This window comes from Cyprinus carpio, chromosome B10 (assembly GCF_018340385.1).
Source record: "Cyprinus carpio isolate SPL01 chromosome B10, ASM1834038v1, whole genome shotgun sequence".
In the NCBI taxonomy this organism is placed as follows: domain Eukaryota; kingdom Metazoa; phylum Chordata; class Actinopteri; order Cypriniformes; family Cyprinidae; genus Cyprinus; species Cyprinus carpio.
This window is the reverse complement of record NC_056606.1, coordinates 12,756,509-12,781,828: the sequence shown is the minus strand read 5'-3', so window position 1 is coordinate 12,781,828 and position 25,320 is coordinate 12,756,509. Positions and strand designations below refer to the sequence as shown.

At 35.4% G+C, this 25,320-nt stretch overlaps 1 protein-coding gene across 1 annotated transcript in view; it reads left to right on the top strand.

Annotated features, from left to right (window-relative positions):
* Positions 1 to 25,320, top strand: part of dchs1b (dachsous cadherin-related 1b) — a 95,823-nt gene that overhangs the window by 47,622 nt on the left and 22,881 nt on the right. The window contains exon 3 of the mRNA XM_042732587.1: positions 23,895 to 24,083. Coding sequence (XP_042588521.1) covers positions 23,895 to 24,083 — 189 coding nt within the window. The remainder of the gene's footprint in view (positions 1 to 23,894; positions 24,084 to 25,320) is intronic.

Sequence of the window (25,320 nt, the reverse complement as noted above, 5' to 3'; positions counted from 1 at the left end):
ATTACTGTGCTCAATTGGCCTGCCAACTCTCCTGACCTGAACCCCATAGAGAATCTGTGGGATATTGTGAAGAGAAAGTTGAGAGACGCAAGACCCAACACTCTGGATGAGCTTAAGGCCGCTATCGAAGCATCCTGGGCCTCCATAACACCTCAGCAGTGCCACAGGCTGATTGCCTCCATGCCACGCCGCATTGAAGCAGTCATTTCTGCAAAAGGATTCCACGACCAAGTATTGAGTGCATAACTGAACATAACTATTTGAAGGTTGACTTTTTTTGTATTAAAAACACTTTTCTTTTATTGGTCGGATGAAATATGCTAATTTTTTTAGAGATAGGAATTTTGGGTTTTCATGAGCTGTATGCCAAAATCATCAGTATTAAAACAATAAAAGACCTGAAATATTTCAGTTGGTGTGCAATGAATCTAAAATATATGAAAGTTTAATTTTTATCATTACATAATGGAAAATAATGAACTTTTTCACAATCTTGTTCAGTTTTTTTTTCATTTATTGAAATAAAGTAAAATATAAAATAAATACAAATATGATAAACGGTAAAACAAATTATATATAAATATTAGATAAAAACTAATGAAAATGAGGAATGTTGCCTTGACAACTAACTGAAATAAAATAAGTTAAATTTGAAATACTAACATACTGCAACTAAAATGGAAATACATACAGTATACAGTGAAATAGAAATGACAAAAGGACATAAAAATTAAATGTAAACTAAAATTAAAATGAAAACTGAAAAAAATAAAATAAATGCAAAAACAAAACATTAATACACTGATTTAGATTAATGTTAATTTCATATGCAGTGCATACACACAAATTAACATTAGTTGATATACTGTGGACAAACCTGAATTAACAATTAAATTAACATTAATCTAGATAAACAATTTGTGTTAAAAATTGTTGTCCATTGTTAGTTCATAATGCCTAATGCATTAACTAATGTCAGAGAATTTAACTTTATTGTAAAGTGTTACCAAAGTAAACAAACAGAAGTCAGAGCTGTATAGAGCTGTGACTATATCCCATCCTGGGTTTGAATTTAACTTTTTCACTCACCAGCCGATTTGGCTACTAAATTTTTAAGTTACTGGCCATTCATAACATTTACTAGCCAACAACAACAACAACAACAACAACAACAAAAATTACCGAAATAAACCATAAGCTAGCGGCTGTCTACACTGGATGGGGTAAAGCAGACATTGCAGATCACTTGAACTTTGTGTCATTGTTTCATAAACAGAACAAATCATCAGTTTACTGTCGGGATTTGTCATGTAGCACATCATCCAATGTAGACAGCATCACTGATCATAATGGGTTCTATGTTGCTGCGCAGCTCGCGTCTGGTGTAGACATGGTGTGTGTGTCTTCAGTCGTTTTCAAAGGAAACCAGCGCGCCGTTATTTGTCGGGAATGTTCAAGTAAGCTAGATAAGATGCTGCGCAATTAGGCTGTATTTAATATATCATGATGACTCACGAGTTTAGTATTTGTGTTAAATCTGCGCAGGTTTGGCTTAAATGAACTTGACCAAGAAATTAATGATTGAACATAATTTACGAAAAGTAACTTACCAGATTGGCTAGTGATTTGACAGCGTTACCCTCCACAGCTGATTTTTTCCGCATTTGGCAGGATGGCGGGTGTTAATTTCAAACCCTGATCGCATCAGTACTAAAGCAGAAAGAAGAAAGAACATTAGGGTGTCTCATCATGACTTTTCTTGCTCACACGCATTTTCTCTGCCTTTTATCTCGCACCCCGTGCTGAGCTGAGCTGAACATGACCCTGCAATGGACTGCCAGCTAAGCTTGATTAGAGGATCTCTGTCTCTTATCTGGGGACTTTGTAGGAAAAAGAGAGATGGCAGGAGACAGAGAGAGAATGTAAAGAAGTGGCTTGCAGTAATGTCCTTGTAGAGGTCAGGAACATTACAGAGAGGTATTACAGACCGGAGTGGGTTATGTTTTGGAGACGATAACCATTCTTCCTGAATCAGAAGAGAAATAACTTGTTATATACATTAGCTTGATTATGAATGAAATCATACAAGTGGAATTCACGGCCGTGAGCATGCTGACCAACACTCACAGACACTCCCAAAGGGTCATCCTAGGCTGGAAATACATGCAGCTTGGGAGTCAATGAAGGGGCAGACGGAACTTTCAATTCCGGGAGTTTTCCTGGGACAGGAAAAGAGGTTCACTGAACGTACGGAACAGAGACTCTTGGAAGGAAGCATTCATTTGAAACAAGCTGCTTTGTCTTGTGCTTTTAAGCAAAATATTAAGGAGATGCAGAGCTGTTCCCAGTCACAGTAGCTTTGTTTTCGCAGACGGAACTCAGAACCAAACAGTCATAACATGCAGTTTTTGAACAATACCACCAGAGCTAATTCTTATCGCTCTATTTTTTTTTTTTGTACTCGGCCTATATATTGACAGAGGAATTGGCCTGTGATTGCAGATTCTGTTATGCATTCTGTTATGCAAATGCATTCTGTTATGCAAACATTTTTTTTTGCAGCAAGATTTAAGAAATATGAAACAAATGTAATATGTACAGTATATCACAGGTTAGGAAAACATGGTGATAAATAAATATATATTTATAAGTTTATCTTGAACTGCAGAGTATGTAAAAAAAAACCTATAGCAGAGCATTGTTGTTACTGTGAACTACACACAAAAAAATCATAATTTTCTTAATCATAATTTTTGCCTTGATTTCTGGTTATGAATTTCTTTAAAAAGATTCATGTGCTTGAGAAGACTGATAAGATACAAAAAGATTTTTTTCAAAGAAAATATTTTTGTTAATTAAAACAGGAAACAACTTTTTTCAGATTACTAATTATTAGTAGTATTATAATAACATTGTTATATTATATTATACTATTATACATTATTATAAATAACATTTATTTTTAGTTATTAGTTATGGGTTACTAATTCTATTATTTTTGCTTGTATTTGCTTGTAAAAGAAAGTTTAAAAATGTTTAAAAACTTTATACATTTTTTTAAACAAGATAAATATTATTCAAAGAAAAAAGTAAAAACAAGAAACAATTTGCAGATTTCTAAAAATTAGTAATGGTAATAAGTATATATATATATAAATAATATGAATAAATATGTGTGTGTGTGTGTGTGTATTAATTCTAATGCTTATAAGAAAAAAAAAAAAAAAAAATAAATTGTATTATTTTATCTTATTGATAATAAGCTCTAATTCTAATGCTTTTTTGTTTTTTGTTTTTTTTGCACTATAGTCACCCTTAAAAGAGTAATTCTTTCATCTATTTGCCCACAGTGGTAAACACCTCCAGAGAGCCCTCCTAAATACCACTAAAAGGTCCAGCTGATCTGTTCAGAGCCCACCCTGAAAGCCAAATCCACTTTAGAAGACTTTGATCAGCTAATCACCTTCCTGCTAGCCGTTTGACCGCACATATCATGTGATGATGAGAGCTTTGCACCCTGACTAGAAGTCTTTTATTTAGTTGGCAGCTCAGAGGCCCAGAGGCACAGTGATTCAAAGATAATCTCATCCTCCTCGGCTTATATTGGCACACACAACTCTCTCTCATTTTTCCAAAACACACTCCTTAACTCCTTGTTTGCCTCCCATGTGTGGGAATGTGTGAGAGAGAGCGTTGATCCGTGCACATCTCCTACCTCGCTCACACGTCATCTCTTCTGTGTGTCAGTGATGGATCTATAGTAACGGGTTCGATTTAACCGACTGTGGGGACCCAGCAGGTGTGAGAAACGAACATCCACCCAGCATGGGTCCTATCCCGGGAGGTGACTGCAGAGGGGTCCGTTATGTCTACATGGTTTGATGTGACGGTTGGCTCTGTTTGCAGTGTTGTAACAGATGTGTTTTGTTATAATGGGACTCATAAAGCAACAGTTTTGGGAAAGGATTAATTCTGAGATAATGTAGTTTTGTGTGAAGAGAGACTTGAGCATGAAGAGGGTTTCATTTCCATTGGAAAGGACACGGGCGGCACTAACGCTGATGAGAGCAGGGGCTGGAAGGACAGCTTTAATCGAAACAATGGTACTTATATTGGCAGATCCTGCCTGTCATGCCACAAATATGGCAGTTAAATGGCAAGAGGCAATTTCAAATCTATGTGGGGTTTATTGGTGCAGAATTGTGGTTGTGATGTACTGAGATGGTATCTTTGGAGTTAATCATAAATGTAAGGAAACAGACAGAGTGAGAGCCTCAAAGGCATCTTTTCTAATTGAGGTCATGATGATGTCATGCTCCTCATCTCTTTCATGAGACACTGAGTTTATAGACAATCTACAGCTGGAGAATTTAGGAGCTCCACTTTTCTCTCCTCTCTAACTTCCATTTTCCTTCTTTGGTGAATCTAATGAAAACTTTAATGAACATCAAAAGATAATAAAAATCACCATTATATTAAGAAATAAGAAATTAACTGGTGTTTAATAAATCAAATGAAGCTCAAGGGCATTTAAAACAATTAAGTTACACAAAATCTCATTTTAATGTAATTTTAATGTAATGCATAAATTATTTTTTACATTTCTTTATTTCTTATTTTTTTATATTTTTTAATTTTTTATTTACTGTATTATTAATTTATGCACCTTTTTAAATATATTGAATATTTACATTTAGATATACTTGTATATGCTATATATATATATATATATTATATATATATATATATATATATATATATATATATATATATCATATATATATATATATATATATATATATATATGTGTGTGTGTGTGTGTGTTGGGGGGGGTATGTGTGAAAATAAGTATTTATTAAAGTACATGTAGTTAATTAATATTACTCAGTACTTAAATGTTTAATTTAGGGCTGCCCTCGACTAAGGATTTTTCTGGTCGACTAGTAGTCGTTCATTTTAAGCATTAGTCAACTAATTGCATGCTTCTTAATAAACCATTTAAATCATTATTATGAGCCTTTAATTCCCTACAAAGCCTAATAAGTGCTCATGCACACACATAAAGCTTGCCACAGTGCCCAGCATAAGTAATGATTATGAATGTCTCAGGGAAAAACAGTAAGGAGACTGCATTAACATTTTAATAATTTGATAAACTTGTGTTTTTATGCTTTTTGCTTAAGTCAGGGGATGAAGTCGGCGACACTGACTCGTCATCTCCACAGTAAGTGATGTGCCTATATGAATGTTTCATATGGATCACATAATCTGAGAATATTTGTTTTCCATTTGAATTGGTTCATTTGAAAATAGACATTTCACTCTCTATAGTAGTGTTGTCAAAAGACCCGGTACTTCGGTGCCAAGTCGGTACTAAAAAAATTAAAATGTCACGGTAGCAGGTTTCTTTAAGTACCGGTGGTACCGAGTACCCCGGTCAACCCGGTTCTTGACGCATACAGCGCTATGATTTCCGCGAAGCAGAAAACGCGACGGAATCTCAAAATCCAGTCATGAAAATGAAACTTACATTTTAATATGGACAGTCACGGAATTTGTCAAAGTTATCATAAATTAATCAATTCAATACTCCATATGGACCAGTATCTGTAAATGTTCTGTGCGTCTCTGTATGAATGAATGAATGAATGAATGAATGGCAGAGACGTGCGGTTTTGTTTACTAACGTTACATAGACTGAAGCGCGTGGCGCTTGCAGTAATTTCAGCATCTGCCGTCTCAATGAGGACATAAATACATAAACAACATCACCAGAACTGTTCTGAGTCACTTCACAAGCATTTTACCGTTTCATTTGAGTAAAACCAGTGTCAATTTAAAGGTATTCACGGCAACCCAGAGTTTCCCACACATTGATTTATTACAATATCAAAACTGACCTCCACAAATAGATTTTCCAAAAGGCTTTGACTTCACTGAATAAACACGAGCACTGCACGTTTCAAAATCAAAATCGGTGCGGGTGTTTTTATATCACTGTATTTCAGAAGGAAACCGACTGTGTTTAGAAAATTTTCGATTTCATTTTCATTTTATTTTGCATGTACTGCTTGATAAGGCAGCGTTTGTGATCTCAGCGCTGCTTTACAGCCGTTGTAGTGCCGAAATTTGCACCCTGCCAGATTATGCACCCCCTGGTATTGGTAGGTTTAGGAGTAGGTGTAGGGGAGGGGTTAGGATTAGGGGTGGGGTTGGGATTAGGCAATCAGGTAGCGACTTCAACGAGGGGATGCAGAATCTGGCAGGGGTGAAGAATTCGGCACAACACCGTTACCGGAGAATCCTGTATCTCTCCCGCTCTTAAAGCGCCTCCTGCTGGCAGAAAATGAATTCGCATATATATGTCTATATGGAGTGTAAGGCTGTGGGAAACACTGCAACCCATCAAAATAAAAGTTCATTTTTACATAAAGGCATTGTGCTTGAAATATTACTATTATTTAGTAGAATGTATGTGATACTGCTACTACTGTTGAAAAAATTAATAAAACTTTATTTTTTATACTTTTTTATTTAAAGAAATAAATCACACAATATTTCTTCCATGTTTTAATTTTAATAGCAATTCCCCTTTTTATAACAAAAAATAAAATGTGTTTAAATTTTATTAATTAAAAGACAAATTAAATTTGGGTGAAACTTGTTTACTGTTTTTCATAATTATATTACTTGTAGAAAAACGTTAAACACAAAAATAAATAAAAATAAAGAAATTCATTTTATTAATAATTATAAAAAAAAATTTTTTTTAATTAGCATATCATATTTTTTTGTTTTGCTTTGGTACCGAGAACAGTGGATTTTCACTGGTATCGGTACCGAATACTGAAATTTTGGTACCGTGACAACACTACTCTATAGATATATTTTTTAATGTCTGTAAGGTAAAGATATACACAGAGTTCCGCGCTCAAGTTCACAGACCGAGATGGCAGAAAACACATTCTGCTTGCTTTCATTATTTTACAAAAGCACAATGTTTTGTTGTTATTGTGAGTGCAAACAAATAAATGTAGTGTCTTTACAGATTCGAAAGATGTATTACTCTTATCTGTATGAGCGAAAATGGTGGAGCAGCTATTTGAAGAGCAAATGAGCAAATGGCGCCTCCATCTGTCCTGCAGCGAGTGCGTTACTATTCAGCTTCCACACTCCGCACAGACACTTGAACAGCTCACATATTTCTGGATTAACATTAGATTGAGCGGCCGTGTAAAGTTGCTAATACTTACATATATAAGATGATAAGTCATATTTGAGGTCGATAATTGATAGGCGAGCATTTGGATGTCCTGCCCGATGTACTGTACTATTATTAGCAATAAAAAACATCTTCCAGCCATTGCCTGCGTGACTTCGCCTGTGGATTTTTTTTTTTCTGTGACTGAGCGACTAATAAAATTATTTTTTTAATTCTAATACAAAGCCTCTTCTAGCTGACTAACGATTAATTGACTATTAGGGGGCAGCTCTAGTATAATTACACTGTAACAAGGATACCTTAAAATAAAGTGTAACCATTTTTTTATATTCTTTTTTATTTTTTATCAAACATTTTATTTTATATTCACAGACAACATTAACATATAAATCAAAATATATCTTAACCAAATGCATTGAAAAAGGAAACTTGTGTAAATGCACTAATTCCTCTGTGGTTGTTTTAGCGTTTGCCGTAAACCCATTTGTTTGGTAATAAGAGTTAGCAGTGGAGTCAGCGTTTTGTGGTTTGGTCCTCAGGGAACGATTCCAATTAGACTGATGTCAAACACTGGTCAGATAAAAGCTCCCTCTGGTAATGTTTTCTAATAACCATAAAGACACCACCTTAACAAAAACAAAATATGCTATTTTTGAGAAATACACCTTATATTTTGATTACATTCTATTTCAAAAATGCAGGCATAACTTGGATCAGTGCACTTTAAGGTCAAGCGATTCTTGAGGACAAGGTCTTGATTTAACGTTCCCTCGGATGTTTCTCGCACCCGTACGCACATACAAACACACGTGTGCTTTTCCATGTATGTTACTCCCTCTCTCCACTTGTGGCCCGACTCTCTAAGTCCCAGCTGGAGACTCATGACCTTTGACCTGTGCGCTATCTTGTGCTCCGCCGGCTTGTTTTTCTTGGCCATTTCCAGAGCTTTAGGTAGCCAAAAGTGAAGAAAATAGAGTGCAAGTGGGACCAAGCTGGTGTGCGCTGTCTAGAGGATGTTTGTGTGTGTGTGGGAGGGAGTGCGTCTGTGCCTGCAAGCGATTTATATGCATGAACTTCTTGTAGGTTTTGTTATGGATGCATATGGGTGCGCTGGAAGTGCTGTGCCACTCTCATAATTTATGACCCATTTTCCACAAGGGAGAGACTTAATTATCTGCTGAGCGTGTGGAATAACCACCATAGTTTGCTTTGATCCTGTCCGTCCGTGTCCAGAGGCTGTGACTAGGCTGGTGCATAGTGAGGCTGTAACGGTTACATCCGGACAGCAGGGATTCGCTGACAGCTTTATTTCGGTTTGTGTGCCCCTGCTAAGCTCCTCGGAAGTCCTTTCACAACAGCAGGGCACCCCTGAGGTAACAGGTGCTTTACAAGTTTGAATTCTCCCCCAAACCCTCATTTGAGAGGCGCATGTGTGAAGAGGTGGGGATTGATTGGGGAGCTTGTGTGCGTTTGGGGGCGTTGGGGGTCTAAATGCTCAGATCTAATTATAATTTATAGCCAGAGAGATAATGACTTCAATTACTCTATAAAATCGACTGAGTGTAGAGCGAGAGAGTGATTTTACTGCTCAAAGGTTGTTCGTTTAAAGCTCAGGGGATTTAATTCAGCTTTGAGTATCAGATGTTTTTTCTAAATATAGACATGAATGAATCAATAGTTGACATACAGTAAGAGTGTATAGCTATAACAAAGTGTATGGAGATACACAGTAAATTGGCAGAATAAATTTTTTTTTTTAATGGTTGTTTATGTGAAATAGCAGATATATTTGAGTTATTAAAATACTCAAATGATCAGGGCACTTTATTAATTCTATTTGACTAGCCTGTTGTTGAAATAAAACAAAGCAAAATCATGTCATATAACTTAAAATCTTAAAATAAAAATAATATAAAATAACTACAAAATTGTATTTAATTAAAATATAAAATAAAAATAAAATATAAAATTAAAATAATATAAAACAAAATTAAATTAAACTAATTTACAAAATAAAATAAAAATAAAATAAAAGCCATCAAATTTAAATAGAATAAAATACCACGTTAAAAAATAAATGTAGAATAAAATAAACATTGTAACATTTTGCCCATGTCCATTTATTATCCATTTAATTTTTACATTTTACATTGTTAAATGATTGCAGGACAAAAAATATTGTTTTCTGCGGTTGTACCTGTTTTAAAATTAAAAAGCTGTTTTTTTAGTGTACGTCATTTTGGTGTCATTTGAATCATGTAAAGATCTGGACTTTAAAAGGGAGGTGTTATCTATGTTGGGAGATTTTAATGAGAAATGTTTGAGCTTGTACTGATTTCTCTGACTTTGGCAACAAACTGGTGTTTATGCAAATGTGAGAACAGTATGAGTCATTGTCAAGATCTCTTCTGAACCTCTAGAGGAGATTTATGAGATTATTGAGACCTGTTTCTCAGGGGAAATAGTTGTTTTTTTTTTTTTATCCTATAGGGAACAGAAACCTGCTTGGAATGTGGTCTGAATAAACTGCAGTTATTTCTCTCTTCTGTACCATCTCCGATTCCATAACTCTCTCTGTAATTCCTTTCTGGTACATGATAATTCAAATAAATAATCTCCTGTTCCACCATCAGCGTAATACATAAACACAGAGCTTTACTGTACAAAGGAATGTCTTATTGTTTTGACCTTGTTTCAAGAGATCTTCCATCTCTTCACCTGTCTCTCTCTCTCCATTTCTCTTTGCTCCCCAAACAATCTTTCCTCCAATAATCCACGTCCTCTGGTTAATGTTCCCCAGGCTCATGATTGTTGATTCATATATTCATACATCTCCGTTGGGAACCTGACTGGGATTTTAACCCTTTAAATCTTTGTTTTAATGATATGCTGTTGTATATAATGATCAATAATCTTGGTTTCTCTATTTCCACACTCACAAAGGTCTTGATCGGTCAGTGCAGTGTAAATCAGGTTAAGCAAACTATACTGCACCCTTGCAAAACCAAAATCTAGTCACTGTTCAACTGAGAGCAGTATGTCACTTTAACCCTGGATTTTGGCGGCTTACACAGTTGTCAGCTATCAATTGGCCAGCATTTATTGTGATTTCTGTGGTCATAAAAGTGTGCATGAGTCACCTTCTACAATCTGCTGTGTGTGTTCACACCGGCCTAATTCAATATGGCTTCCATTAGACAGATTGGTGAGGTTCTGCTCAAGTGTTTTTCAAGCCCTAACGCTAAGCAGGGACTCTCGAGGGAGGTGCTTTCTCTCTCCCTTCCCCCGTTTCTGCCTTCTAATCACCTTTTTTGTCCTATTTTCCCCCCTTCCCTCATTCTTTCTCTATTTCTTTCTTTCTCTTCCTCTAAATTTGCATTGTATAAGTGAATTTTGAACAGCATTTGTGGCTATAACCTTTCTCTCAACCTTATTATAGATTCGTTCACCCTCTGTGAACTTCCTTCACTATACAACCAACATGAACATCAGTAAATATTAAATCTGGGTTATTTATATTGAACATTAAACATATACTAGCAGTGATTGTGTTATGTTATATTATATTATATTATACCCCACGTAGTTTAAATTATATTTTATATAAAACTTTTATATATTTTGTATTATTTCTGAATTATTCTTTTTCATTAAAATGGCCGGTGCAGAAGGTCTCAATAAAATAACCCACAACATAACCGCTCGGTCAAGGGATGTGGTTTTAAATGATTTCCATCTTTCATGGGGCTCCGTCATGGAATGGTGATAAGACCTGAGTCATTAGCTACATGAGATAGGAAAATGATGTAGAACCGACCCGCTCGCTCCATACTTTGGTCTGCACTCTCTGGGTTCACGTAATTGATTTCAGGCCTCAGATGTTTTGTTTTTCTTCTTACAGAGCTAAAATTTGACTCTTCCTTAAGTATTTTTTCCTGGATTCAGCCACATGTTGGGAACAGTTCTTGTTAGCATCTTTCTTTCATTTTTTCAAGTGCTATCCTGTATGTTTTCCATTCTTGAAACATATGGCACTAACCATTCAGAAACAGTTCCAGTTTGTGCTTAACAGGTCATGTTTCATGCTACGGAGCATTTTGATTCATCCAAATGATTTGAATCTTTGCGATCAGTTCACAAAGATCTGAATCATTCACTAGCTCTTTTTGCAGGTTTAATTACCAGTATCTTTTTGTTCTGTTGAATCATTCACTCAACTGATTTGATTTCTCCAAAAATGACTACAAATCATTTCTCCATTTTCCTCCAACCTTTAGTCATGAGCAAGCTATATTTTGCCTGTTCATAATTCATCTGCATGCTTTCTATCCATTCTAAAAAGATTCATATTTTCTTTTTAACAAATTATGTACACTGTGATTTCTGTTCACAGAAAAGCACTTGATTGAGATCCATGCTCTGATCAGATGCTTTAGAATTTGTCGCCATCATTGTGTTCCCATAATCCTCTCTAATGAATGTAAGTTGCCCGGTCTCTCTCTGCTTTAACTTTTCACATAATTTTCATTTGTAACGCTCAAATGAAGCTCAATCTCATGACCTCCCTGATTCGCATGCGTCCAGCCTGAGTTCACCACAACCACTGAACTCACATGACACTGAAATCTGTCTGATGCTTCACCCCAAGATTACAAAGCAAGTGTGTGTTTGTATATGGAGATGAAGCCAACGTATAACAGCTTTCCACAGTTTAAAGAGGTCACGCTGAGCCCCTGACCCTCTGGCTAAAACAAGTGACATCATGCCTCAGGATATCCCTCTTCCTAATTGAATTTATTTGCTCCTATGAAAAGAGATGAGCGGAGGCCACACAAGAGTTGTATTTAAAGATAGCAGGTGTCCTCTCATTGTCTGGCTATGTGGCATGTGTCACAGTCCAAATGAACAGCTCATTTTAGATGAAGTGAAAGGATTGTTTTTGCAGCTTAGCAGTCAGGGGTCAGGGGTCGAGGTGGCGGCTGACAATGAACTGGACGACATCTTGCTGACCTATGACCTTGACCCTTTAAAGCTCCATGGGTCATGACCCCAGCCTGACCAGCGGATGTGTGTACCTCTACAGGTGGAGCGTGTAAAGTTAGATAGTTAGATACTGTGAAATTACAATGTGATACTAATGAAATTAGCAACAGATTTATAATAAAAACAGTCAACTTTAAAAAACAAAACTTTATTCATCTGCACATTATTCAAATGAAGAAAGTTTGTCTTTTGATCAATTTAATGCATCCTTGCTGAGTAAAAAGAAAAAAAAAGAAAAGAAAAATAAACCCTACTGACCTCAAAATTTGAACAGTAGAGTAATTAACCATTATTTTTGCAGACTCATATTCAGTCTGACTCCATGATATTTATGATCATGATTAACTCCCAAAGTATCAAACCAATTCTACTTTTAGTTTTTCTACTTTATCTTTTAGAAATACATAAATGGCAATTCACATGGACTTATGGTGGACAGTTATAAAAGACAGAATAATATGATAATAGAATTCAGCTTTGTGACATTTAGACCATGTTTTTCATGTCTGAAGACGTGTGTTGAAATCTAAACCATGTCCGATCATCCGTTTGTCAGCAATGGTTAAAATTTGTGACAGGAAACGGAGGACGCTGCCATAATCAATGCCAAATGTGACTGTCAGTGTACTTCCTCTAACATAGTGGCTTTATGCTTGATGGATACTTGTATGTAATTTGTAAACTTACAGACGAGTGTGTCTCCCATCATGATGCTGGCGATTTACTCTGCGGCAGAAATTGTTTATAACAATTACAAAACTTGCTGTTATAGTTTGGGTGTCTGGAAACTCAAGGTCAGCAACTCTGTCAAGCTTTGGATTTTATTTATAACTCTTTTTAAATGGATAGTTCACCAAAAGAATCATCATTTACTCACCTTCATGTCATTCAAAACCTGGAATAACACAAAAAAGATCTCCTCATCTCAGTCAAGTCAGTGGGATCTAATTTTGTTTGTCCATTAACTCTTATCGTATGGACAAAAACAGTTTTCAAAATATCATCTTTTTGTGTTCCACTGAAGAAAAGATTTTTGGGTGAACTATCCCTTTAAAAAGACTCATGTAATGTTACAGAAGGTAACAGATTTGCCCTCTACAGTCCTGTAAATAAAGGCTAAAATAAGTCTTACAGATGCTGTAATCGACATCCACATAAACTTCTTCATTTCTTCTCTTGGGGTTCTGAATGATTTGCCTGAGGCCTGCATACCTTAATAACTCAATAAGCTAAAAGACTCCTGGTGCTCTGTGCCTTTAAGTCAAAGTGATACCGTATGGAGTGCACATCCATGTTTTTGGGGGAGAACACCGTTTGTCTGCCCATGTTTATGGGGCTTTGACAGATCATGCTTATCCACTGAACTCCTCCAGACCAGAGAGGCTGTTACGCTTTAGCTCCACCCCCTCCCTTCCCATACACAACCCATCCTCCCTCATCCAGAATAGCTGTTGTGAGGCGTTTGACTGAGCTGCTGCTGTCACTGTGGCGACTGCGTTGAAAAGCATTGTAGGTTATATATTAGTGTCAGTTTATGCTGCACTAATGTTGTTTGGGTTTTTGGGCGGCTGCGTAATTAAGACCACATTATCTGAGAGGAGACGGCGAGAGGGGAAGTTAGGATGGCAGTGCCATGAAGCCATGTTTCTTCCATTCTTTCCTCCCCCCAACCCCCATCCTCGTTCTCTCTTCCTTAGAGCTGGGATCATTTACCATAAGAGTGTTGAGATGTGAGGCTCGTGCCATTCGAGGTCAGGGGTTGGGGGATGTATGGAAGAAGGAGGCAGCGTTCCTTTAGTTTCTGGCCTGCACTTTGTCAGCATCACTGAGATAATATCAATAAATCAATGGGTTTGTACTCAAACTATGGGCAGGAAACGACATAAACTACCGTGTGCTTCAAGTATAAGGGTTTGTTTTTTGCCCTGGTAGAACATGTTCTTACAGTATAGCAATGTCTACAGTGGCTGCATTTACACTGGCACAAAAAATCAGATTTTTTTTCTCACATCTGACAGAGATTGGAATTTATTGCACATGTGTAAACACGAGTTCAGATTTTTTCGTATCAAGTTTGGCCCACCAATGTGGATCTACCAAATGTGGATTTTGGACATCCAACCTGTGTCTAAACACACATATCCAATTCCTTGCAGGACTCCTTATACAAGTGCTACACATTTGCCCATAAAGACAGCAATTTAATGTTGCATTTTATTGAGATGAAAACTTTATATAGGTAAGAAATTGCACATTTATCAGCTGGTTTTCAACCCCTGCCCTGTGAATTTTATAAATACAACATACTGTACACTACCATTCAAAAGTTTGGGGTCGGAAAGATTTTTTGAAAGCCTCTAATGCTCACCCAGACTGGATTTATTTGATTAGAAATACAGTAAAACAGTAATATTTTGAAATATTATTACAACTTAAAACAACTATTTATTTGTGTTATAAAATATTTATAATTTGTAATTTATAACTATCTAATCGTTGAATAGAACGTTTAAAAAAACAGCATTTATTTGAAATAGAAATATTTTGTAACATTATGAATGTCCTTCTTTACTGTCACTTTTGATCAGTTTAGTGTGGCCATGCTCAATGAAAGTATTCATTTCTTAAAAAAAAAAATAGAAAGGAAGAAAAGAAAATATTACTGGCTTCAGACATTTGAACAGTAGTGTGAAATGTACTAAGAAAGTTTCTTGGACCCACTTATTTGTCACTGACCCTGATATAAAATAGTTTTCCTTATGTATCCTTACACAATATATGAAATATTTTCCTTGTGATGACATGCTCATCTCTTATAAATGGTAATGACATAAAATGGTTATAATCAGTGCATGTACAGATGAGTTGCTGTCCCCGGCCAGACCTGATGAGGAACTCTGGCCAGATCTGGGAGAACTTAAGCTCCCAAGGCTCTCTCACATTCATTAGAGGCCTAGTGGGGATGCTAATCAGCCTGCATTTAACGGGATTGGTCCCCAGGCTCCATCAGAACAATCCCATGAATCCACTTTACAATGCCTGGAATAGTAAGGTAGATGTGCTTCGGGTGCATTTTAGGGTACATGTTAACAGTTCATACAAAAGAAAAGTGACTGTATAAGAGAAAAATAAAAAAAATTATTTAAATTTGCCAGAAATGGTGTATTCTAAAATACCCTCTGATGTCCCATTGAGCACATTGCCCCCTAAATGGAGCATACAAATGTTTCCAAACCTCAGTTGCCAAAGTAGAGGAATGAATTATGTATAACATGTTTCTGCTTTTCTCTTCTGTGTACATACTTCTGCCATGAAATACAAATTGGAAGCAACCAACAAGCATTGCATACACTTCAAAAGCATACACAAGTCTGGAATGAAGACCAAAGCCAGATCCCACAAACTTGTAAAAGGAAAATAAGACTCTTGTGGCATCTTGCAATAGCTGCTGCAAGGAAAACATCCACACTGTACCCTTCCTTCACTGTAAAACCACTAAAATACAGCCTTTTATATTCTCTGTAGTGATGCATAGCTCAGTGCCTCGGAGCGAGATGCTCTTGCCCATAAATTTTCTTAAAGGTGCAGTGTGTTACACAAACAGCACTGAGTGGAGTCAGCCAGCGCGGTTTTCAGTTGTTGAGACACAGATCCATTGAGGAAAAGAAGTGGTTGGAATCTGTCCGCTCTCATCTGTTGCCAGTTTAGAGAATGTTCTGGACTGTCCCCGTTCCATCACTGTCCAGCTTAATTACAGCTGTCTTTATGAAAGTTTAATGGCAGAATGGTGTGTTCTGAAAGTAATGAATTTTCATTTATAAAAGAGTCTGGAAGCATTTCTCTTTCTTATTTAGTTTGCATCTGGGCTTGTGCTTTTTGTATTCCTAATATGTGATTTTTTTATGGATTTGTTAGAATTTTAATCTGGCCATTGCTAACAAATTTCCTATATTCAATGAAATATTGTTTAGGGGATATTCCTCACATCAAATCACCAAAGAGAAAATGTTAGGGTAAAATCATGAAGATCTGTTTTTGCTCTCAAAACATAACTTTGAATAAAGTAGGATGTTATGTCTATATAGTATAATACTTGCAGTATTATGGTATTATGGTTTTTATGCTATAGTGGTTATGTGTTTCTTATATTAAGTAAACACTTGGTATAAATGAAAACCTTGTTGTTGTTCCATATTTAGTATCATTATCCCCAAACTGTCCAATTAAAACAACCGGTCACATCCTGTGCACAACATTATAAGAAGTATTGATCAAAGGTCTACTTGTACTAATCAATGAATAGTCCATGTGCACTGCAGTCCGCTAATTTACAGTAAAGCATTTATGAACAGTGCGGTCTGCTGATTCATGCCTGGATCAAAGAACAGCTACAGGCATGCTCCAATATACTGTAACCACCTCGCTTTCATCACTTCATACAATAGACCTCATATTTTAGCACTGGCATATGAGTGCCAGACCAACTTCCTCTTTGAACTACCATTTGCCAAATTTGCGGGAGGCACTGGCTCTGTCTGGCCTTCATAACACTATATGTCAGTAAAGGCTCCCATTGATTAATAAGACTGGTGGTTAGTCTGGAGTATATATATATATGGTGGTATAGGAGAGTTGATTTCATTTATGAGTTATATTGATCTTTGATTATCTGTGATCTGTTATATTTTTTAGTTTAGTTTAGTTTTTGTTTTGTCTTGTTTTGTTTTGATCTCTATAAAATGAATGTCAAAGGACAAAAATAGCTGAAACATTCTCTCTGTGGTGGAAAATCATGTATTGAATAGAACGAGTTAGGATTTTGATTTATGAGCTCTATTGATCTTTGATGATCCGTCATCCATTATTCATGTGTCCAAGGGAACGGGCTATATTAAAATATTTAAATTCCCAAACCAATCTATATCAACAGAGTCTAGGCCCTTCCCCTAAAGGGAAAAAACCTTGTTAGATCTATGTTGAATCCTTAATTTTTTTAAATATGTTTAAATATTGATCTAAATATCAATAATGTCTTTTAAAAAACTGCAAAGTAGTCCATTTTTAACTAACTTTGGTTAAAAGAAGCTCATGTTTGAGAGAAAGGGACTTAGAATCTTGCTGAACATATGGCCTTCTTTCTTTTGTTCTTTGTTTTGTTTTTGTATGTTTTTCTCTTAAAAAGATATTTGTAAGCATGTTTAAAAGTGTTTTTGTTACTACAGTGAAAGTGGGGTCCATTGTTATTTTGGATCCCATTGACTGCCACTTTATGGACAAAAACATTCTTCAAAATATTTTCTTTAGATGAAATCTTTTAGGTTTATAACAAAATCACAAGTAAGTTATGAATTTAAACTTTTTAGATAACTTAAAACTGCTTGCTGTGCCACACATAAGTTTTGGTCTAGATAAACAGGGACTAGATTTAAACTGTGTCTACATGGGAGCACTTAAAGATAGGCGTGATTTCATCTTGAATCAAACGTACTGCCACTCACAGCCTCTCACAACCTCTTTGAAAAGGATCGGCAGAAAGGTCACGGCGAAGGAAAGGACATCCAGAGCTTAGCTCTCAATTAATCACATCCAAAGCACTGTTGCTTATCTTGATACAGACCTGAGACCTTGTAATAGTAGATTCTTTTACTTATTCTAACCCCTGTGATTTTTAGAAGCAGATTCCCTTGGGAATGAAACAAGAATCGGAGATTAACCAGGTGATCTTGAATTACAGATATCAAGGGTTGTGTGCATTAGCAAGAAACTCTATAACTTTGCTGAAACATGTAAAAATAACAAAAATTTTCCTGTTGGACAAGCAGTGACCTGTAAAAGATCTGTTGTCTTATCTGAAATTGTTTGTGTGTGCCTGTGTTTGGGTCAATGGGTTCATGGCTTCAGTGTTTTGCCTTCAGTAAAAACGCAGATAAATTACAGCATCAACCTCTTGACATTGGATGCTAGCAAGAGATAAACTCAAAGATGAATAATTTAGACCACATGTTAGAGACTGTAAGCAATGGAATAACAAACCATTTATTGCTCTTGTAAAACTGCAGTGACCTAAGACATCAGGCAGTTTTGTTGTTGTTTGCTCTATAAATTTCACATACGTAGACATTTGTCAGCTTGAAATAGCTACTAGAATTTAGGAAATTAAACCGTTTGACCCCAAAAGACATTTACAGTGTAGTGCAATCACTCATCGATGGTATTTTATATATTTACATATATTTATAGAGCTTGTTTAATGCATGTTAAGATGTTCTAGAAATCTATCTAAATAACCTCGTAAATGCACACATATTTTGCTGTATGTTTTTTGTAGTTGCATTTGTCTGGGATGTAATTTTTCCTGTCAGGGTCTTAACTTTATAATATGGGGTGCAGTGGGGCGGCACCAGGCGAAAAAAATATATTGCACTTTAGTTGCGGAGATAAATTCAGTTATGTAGGTCAAGATAAATTTAACTTAATAAGAATAATAAGACTAATAAGAAACTGCTGTTTCATGACTCATTATTTTTTGCGCCAGTTTTTGAGAGGTTTTAATGGAAAACATCTACCGCATGATCATACAGTACATGCAGCCCTTCAATTACAGATTTTCTCCTTTAATCAGAGTTCATCTGGTTAGTTATTATGGCAGAGATCAGGCTCTTGAGATGTCTGCAACCCAAGAAAGCGATGAATTACGGCGTATGGTGTTAAGTCCTATTAGCGTTTGTTTGTCCCAAAAGAAGTTTGGATAGGGAATGGATGAGACTCTTTTCATCCAGACAGAATTATTGCAGTGCTTTCACACAAGTCGAGTTCAGTAACAACAGAAAGACTAAGTGGTGGTTGAAAGTTCTAGTTGCTTGTTGTGGGCTGTATGTGTCTCGACAGTATTGATCTGCTGTGAAAAGCGTAGCAAGATAGTGATTTGTTGCTTGCAACGCTGAGAAGCCCTCAGAGTCTGTCGTTTAATTTATTGATGAATAAGGAATGGAGTGATGCAGATGGGAATTCTGCCTCTCGTCAGGACTGTCGGATTGATTGATGCCAGAATGGAAGATGTATTATTGCACGTGTGCAGAAATACTGTACGGCTTTACACTTAATTGCCATTGATGAGTGAGCAGGAAATCTAGATGGCCCACTTTCAGTCTGCAGACTCGCTGACCTTCTTTTTTTATCTCTTGTGAAGCGTGCAAACTCTATTTATGGATAATTAAATCAATAAATAAAAATATACAATTTCATGTATTATTTCTTATTCAATTATTTGTTTATATATATTTGTTTATATTATTTTTTATTATTAATTGTCAAATGTAATGTGTATGTGTGTGTGTGTGTTTGTGTGTATATATATATATATATATATATATACTGTATGTATATATATATATATATATATATATATATAAAAATTAACAATTACACAATTAAATAATAAAATAATAATATAAATTATACATTATATAAATATAATTAATTTATTTATTAAAAATTGCATAATTTATCATATTAAAACTAAATAAATCACATATGTTATACATTATTATACATATAATTAGTTTATTTAATTGTTTGTAGTTGTTAATTGTTAATAAATGTTAATTTAATACATCTGAATTCATTGTTTATAAACAATTGCATAGTTAAATGATAAATAAATCATATAAATTATGCATTATATTATTGACAACCTTTGATAATGTTCTTTTTTTATAAATTTCTTTCATTTAGTAGTTTCATTTATAAGAAAATAAATATCTATTTAGGAGAGCAAACATGTGCTTGTATTTTTCCCACTAAATTACATGCAGATTTTGTGCAATGTCAGTGAGTGTGAACAGTGGATGTCCTTTCATTATCAACTCCTTACCGGGCCCCTTAATGCTTTTTTCACCTGCACCTTGTTTAACGAAGGAGACTTCTTAACACTGGTCTCATATCAGTTTGAGATTTGTGCCACCCTCCCAACCTCTCAAACACACACATTCTCTGAACCCTCATGCCCCATTACCCCACACACCTGATCCAATCATCCACAGCTTAACCACAATCTCTCTTGATGTTTAAATCTTATTCCTTTTTTTCTAATTCTTTAATACAATATAAATGATTGGCTCTAGTCTGCTCTGAAAAATGGGGTAGTGTAGAGGTCATACTCACCAGGTGGGCTAGACTTGTCATTTCTATCAGCGTCCTGAGAGCGAGGCCTGGCTACCACAGCGTCCCAGGACAAGTCATTATTGCAGGTGCTTAATCCCACCCACTTTACCCAAATATCCCAAGAACACAGGCAAACATGGGGCTTTGATTTGTCAGAAAGATAGTATTTCACCACACATAATCCCAACAGGAAATAACAGCGGTAATGGGAAAAACAGATGGAAAAGAGTTGACCACTGCAGAGCAGAGCATGAGCAGCGGTGCTCTCATTTGGACTGAGATCTGGCTCCATCACCATCTGGCTCCTCAGGACACGTCAGCCACAGCAGAAATTCACCTGTTGGTCTATCACTGCACACTAGAAGTATTCCCGTCATAACAGAACACCACAGCAAACTGCTACAGCGTTCCAGAATGGTAGATAAAGTGCATGTGGGAATGCATTGTGAAATGTGGACAGCATTCTCTAAACAGGTGTTTTGATTTTGATTTGTAATAATTACACCTAAAGTTTTCCCATTTCAGATTTTAAAGACAAACTGACTTGCTTTTCCTTTCCAATATCAAGCTGAGATGCAACTGTAATGCAAAAAAGAAATACCATTCTTATTACCATAATGCATCCAGATGTTTTTCTTTTGACTTTTATTTTTTAATTCTCATCATTCTCAAAGGTAATGTATAAATATTTGAGTATGATTTTTTTTAAAATAGAAATAAGATATTTGAATTGTAGTAAAATAAATTAGAGTTTATTTTTATTTGAATGTATTTATTTAAATATTTGTAAAGGCAATACAACAAAACTGTATCTTGTCATATATAAATACTTTGTGCATTGCACAAATGTTTTTTACTTGTATTTTTATTAACATCTATTTATTTAAACAATTATATTTTTTTCAGTACAACACAAAAATTATAAATACTTTGCTATTTATATTAGTTTTAGTAATAAAAATGCATTATAATTAATGAGAATGTTCTTATTTTAATCAGTTTGTCTTATATATATATATATATATATATATGTGTGTGTATTGATCTATATTTTTTTAAATCTAAAAATTTAGTAATGAGGATTTTGCAACATTTTTGCACATTTTTGTATTTTATTTTGTTTTTCATTTAAATCAATTTATTTGAAAAATTTTAAATGCAGTACAACAAAAAACAACATGATAAATATTGGAATATTTGGCAATTTATACATTTTACATTTTCTAGTAACTAGAATGAGATTTACTGAGGATTTTGGTAACAGCTGACACCTAAACAGGACAATCATCTTGCAGCCTTTATACTTCCTGTTTTCACAAGATATTATTATTGGAATGGATATTGAAAAAAAAAATAATAATAACCTTCAGTATCTATAAAGAATAGTTGCCTGACTTTGCTATTTTGGCCAGATATCATATCCTCTAGATCTCATAAAAAAGTTTTTTTTTTTTTACAATCCTCATAAATGACACCAAGCAACGTTATGACACTTCTTCCAGAGTCGACCGTATTAAATATTTGCAAGCTCGGCAGAGTCAAAGGTCATTTCCCCTTAATGTTTTGCAAGGAGCCCTTTGTTGTGTTACAGGCACTAGGGTCTTCAGGTCTTTCTGGAGTTGATGAATGGGAAGGTTTGTGGACCACCAGAGTAATTTTGTTTACAGAGTGCGTCATGGTGGGCGAGAGGTCACTGCATAAAGCAAAGTTGAGGGGTCGTGACCTCAACCTTTCCGGTAGCAGGCGCCCTGTTGAGTGAGGGCCTGAGATTCCTGAGTCCTGTATGGCTTCTCGCCTCTGCTTTACCATGTCAGGACCGTAATGTGAATCAGCTGTACAGCTGCAGTTATACGGCCGTGACAATATGAAGATTATCTGTGTTGGTGTGTGTAAAAATGTGAGTGCGGTTTCTTTTAACTGTATTATGAGTTCAGCTGATTTACTAGCTTCAAAACAGCAATTTTCATAAACCATAATTCTGCATTTCATGGCTCTCTGGAATGCTTGATTCTGACTGGTCACTTTCTGCAGTGAAATATTTTCTGTTTAATGACCATTAAACGATAATTGTCTGTTTTGCCAGGCGGCTGCATTTTATGTCTCTTGTATCATTCTGCAGTCTCTTTCTTTTAAATAATGAAATTATGTCAATGTTTAATTGCATTTGTTTACTTATTTGATAAGTAGCTGTGTAATAAGGAGGATAACGCACAGTCAGATGGTCATTATCACTAAATAAACCCCTTCAGGGTGATACGAGGCTCCTGATCCCCCTGTCTGGGTTTATATTGTGATAATGACCAGCTGAGTGTATATTATCCCTTACTTAATATCTTCCTAATGATTATATATGAACTGTTGGCCAAGATTTGAGAGAAATTTCTCCTGGTGTGTTCAGTTAGTATGAATTTAACCTGATCTCAACAGTCTAAAAGTTGTTACTTTCATTTTTGATTAATTTAATACACACTTGCATACTAAAAATATAAATTAATGACAGCAAACTTTTGGATGGCTGTATATTTAATCAAGTTACCTTTGACTCCTTCCTCTGCACCCCCCCATTAAAAAAAGAAAAGAAAACTTTTGTCTCTTACACATTTCCCTTGCTTTCCACCCTTTAAGTTGGTCATATCACCAACATATCATTGAGGTGCTTTACAGAAACCAGCGCACTGAGAGGGCAACATGCCCAGACAAACAAAGGCTTTTATGATTTGTGGAAGCATAGAGGAAAGAGATCCAATACATTTTCCCCTTTCCTATAACCTTCAGTAACTCCAGCAACAGTCCCTGAAATCTCCTGAGAATACGCCGAATTCTCTCAGTAACATTTGTCCCTCATGAAAACAGTATTGTATGGCTGCATATGGTATGCATTTGAGGAATCTACGCTTCTGTCCTCACATTAATGTCACCGTAAATTGGCCAAAGCCCTTCCCGAACACAAGGCCAGAATTTTCCGCTTGTATCAGTCGTGACGTCCTTCACTACGAGAAGCTAATGCTGAGTTACCTCCACCTCATTACTCCTTAGAGTCTCCATCTCTCAGCAAGAGTGGCCGTCTTTCCATAGACATTCACCCAGGCATTCAAGGGCAGGGAGTCGTAGAGTGGAGACACTTTTCATCCCTGCTGCTCTCTCTCTGCCTTCTCTTGTTTTCCCACTCTACTGTGAGAGATTGATGAGTCAGGTGTGGCCAAGAACAGACCGGCTGGCAGTAAATCCATGGTACAATCAGCTAGAGGACAGAGGGAAAGAAAATACAAAGGGATGGGGATTTATGTCTGGAGTGTCTTGGTTATTTAATGGGGCTATACTGAAGTTTCAGCATTGTTGATTAATTATTTTAATGAAAACATATTAAGACCTCTGAATCTGATCTTCTTGTGCTCTCTGGAGACGAGGGTTTATGACGTCAGTCGACCATAATTCTGACAACATTCTCTGTGTTTGGGCTCCACAGGTAAAAGCAGACGATGCAGATGGCGGGTCATTTGGGACCATTATGTACTCGATTGGATCCGGGCCCGCTAGCGCTCCATCCAGCCAGTTCACCATCAATAAGGAGACTGGACAGATCTGCACTAGTGTGGCTCTGGATCGAGACGAGGGATCGGAGAGTTTCGACTTCACTGTCACTGCAACGGATGGGGTGAGGGAATGAGTTTGTACCTCCCTCGCACAGGAATACTCTGGGCTCAGTCGACGTTTGTAGCCTTTATGTATAATCCATTATAAAAGTCATTTTAATGCATTAATTATGCCTTGTAAATGTACCTTATTGTGCAGTCTCATTAATAATTGTAACCAGTCAATATATTATAACACTTATCAATTCATTGATGAATTTGAAATTCAGTTGTAATTATTTACGACAAGATATAATGTATTACAGTGCACATTATGAATTATTCTAAGGCATTATACACTTTAGTAACCGTTTATAATGCATTATACATAATAGCTTTAAGTAAAGTGTTACCAAAAATTTTATTCAACTTTATGGTGAGCTACTTACTGTGGAAGTGAGTGGGGCCAATTTTTAGAGGATTTAAGACCAGAAATGTGATGCTTATAATTTTATGAAAACACATTAATTAATCTGCTAAATGTGTTATTTGAGCTATGACATTGTTCTTATAATTCTTATAGTCTTTTAGGGTTTTTGGTGTTATGTTGCCATGGCAATGGAATTGTAAATATGGGAATAACTGTACATGTTTTTCACACTAAAATCATGTCAGCACTCATATTACTTGCATATTGTTAACATCTTTTAGCAACAATTTTGAAACCGTGAGTCTTTTAAAACTGGACCCATTCACTTCTGTTTTTAGTAGCTGTAGTATTTTTAAATAAAGCTTAAATAAGATATAAATATTTTAACACTGGCCCCATTCACTTCCTTTTTTAATAGATGTAGAATATTTAAATAGATCAGAAATAAACATAAATATTAGATGAAAAATGAAAGTTTTGAAATGTTCCCTTGGCAACTAATTGAAATTTAAATAAATAAAGATGAATTACAAAAAATACTAAAACTAAAACTGAAGTAAAAATAAATTAATGTAACAGTATATAGCAATAAATAATAATAATAATAATAATAATAATAATAATAATAAAAACAAACTAATACTTGAAAAGCACAGAACAAAATTATTAAAACTAAAATGAAAAATAAAGATGTAAAAGTAAAAGTGAATTCAAAATATTCAGAAATGCTATAATGGTATATAAATATTACTAAAATAACACTGGTCTCACCAAGAATTTTAATTTTTTTTTTTGTTTTTTTTTGGTGGTAATCAACATTATGCCACAAACGCTGTTTGTTGATTTTAAACTCAACACACAAAATTGCTGTAAGGCCCACATTGTATGTT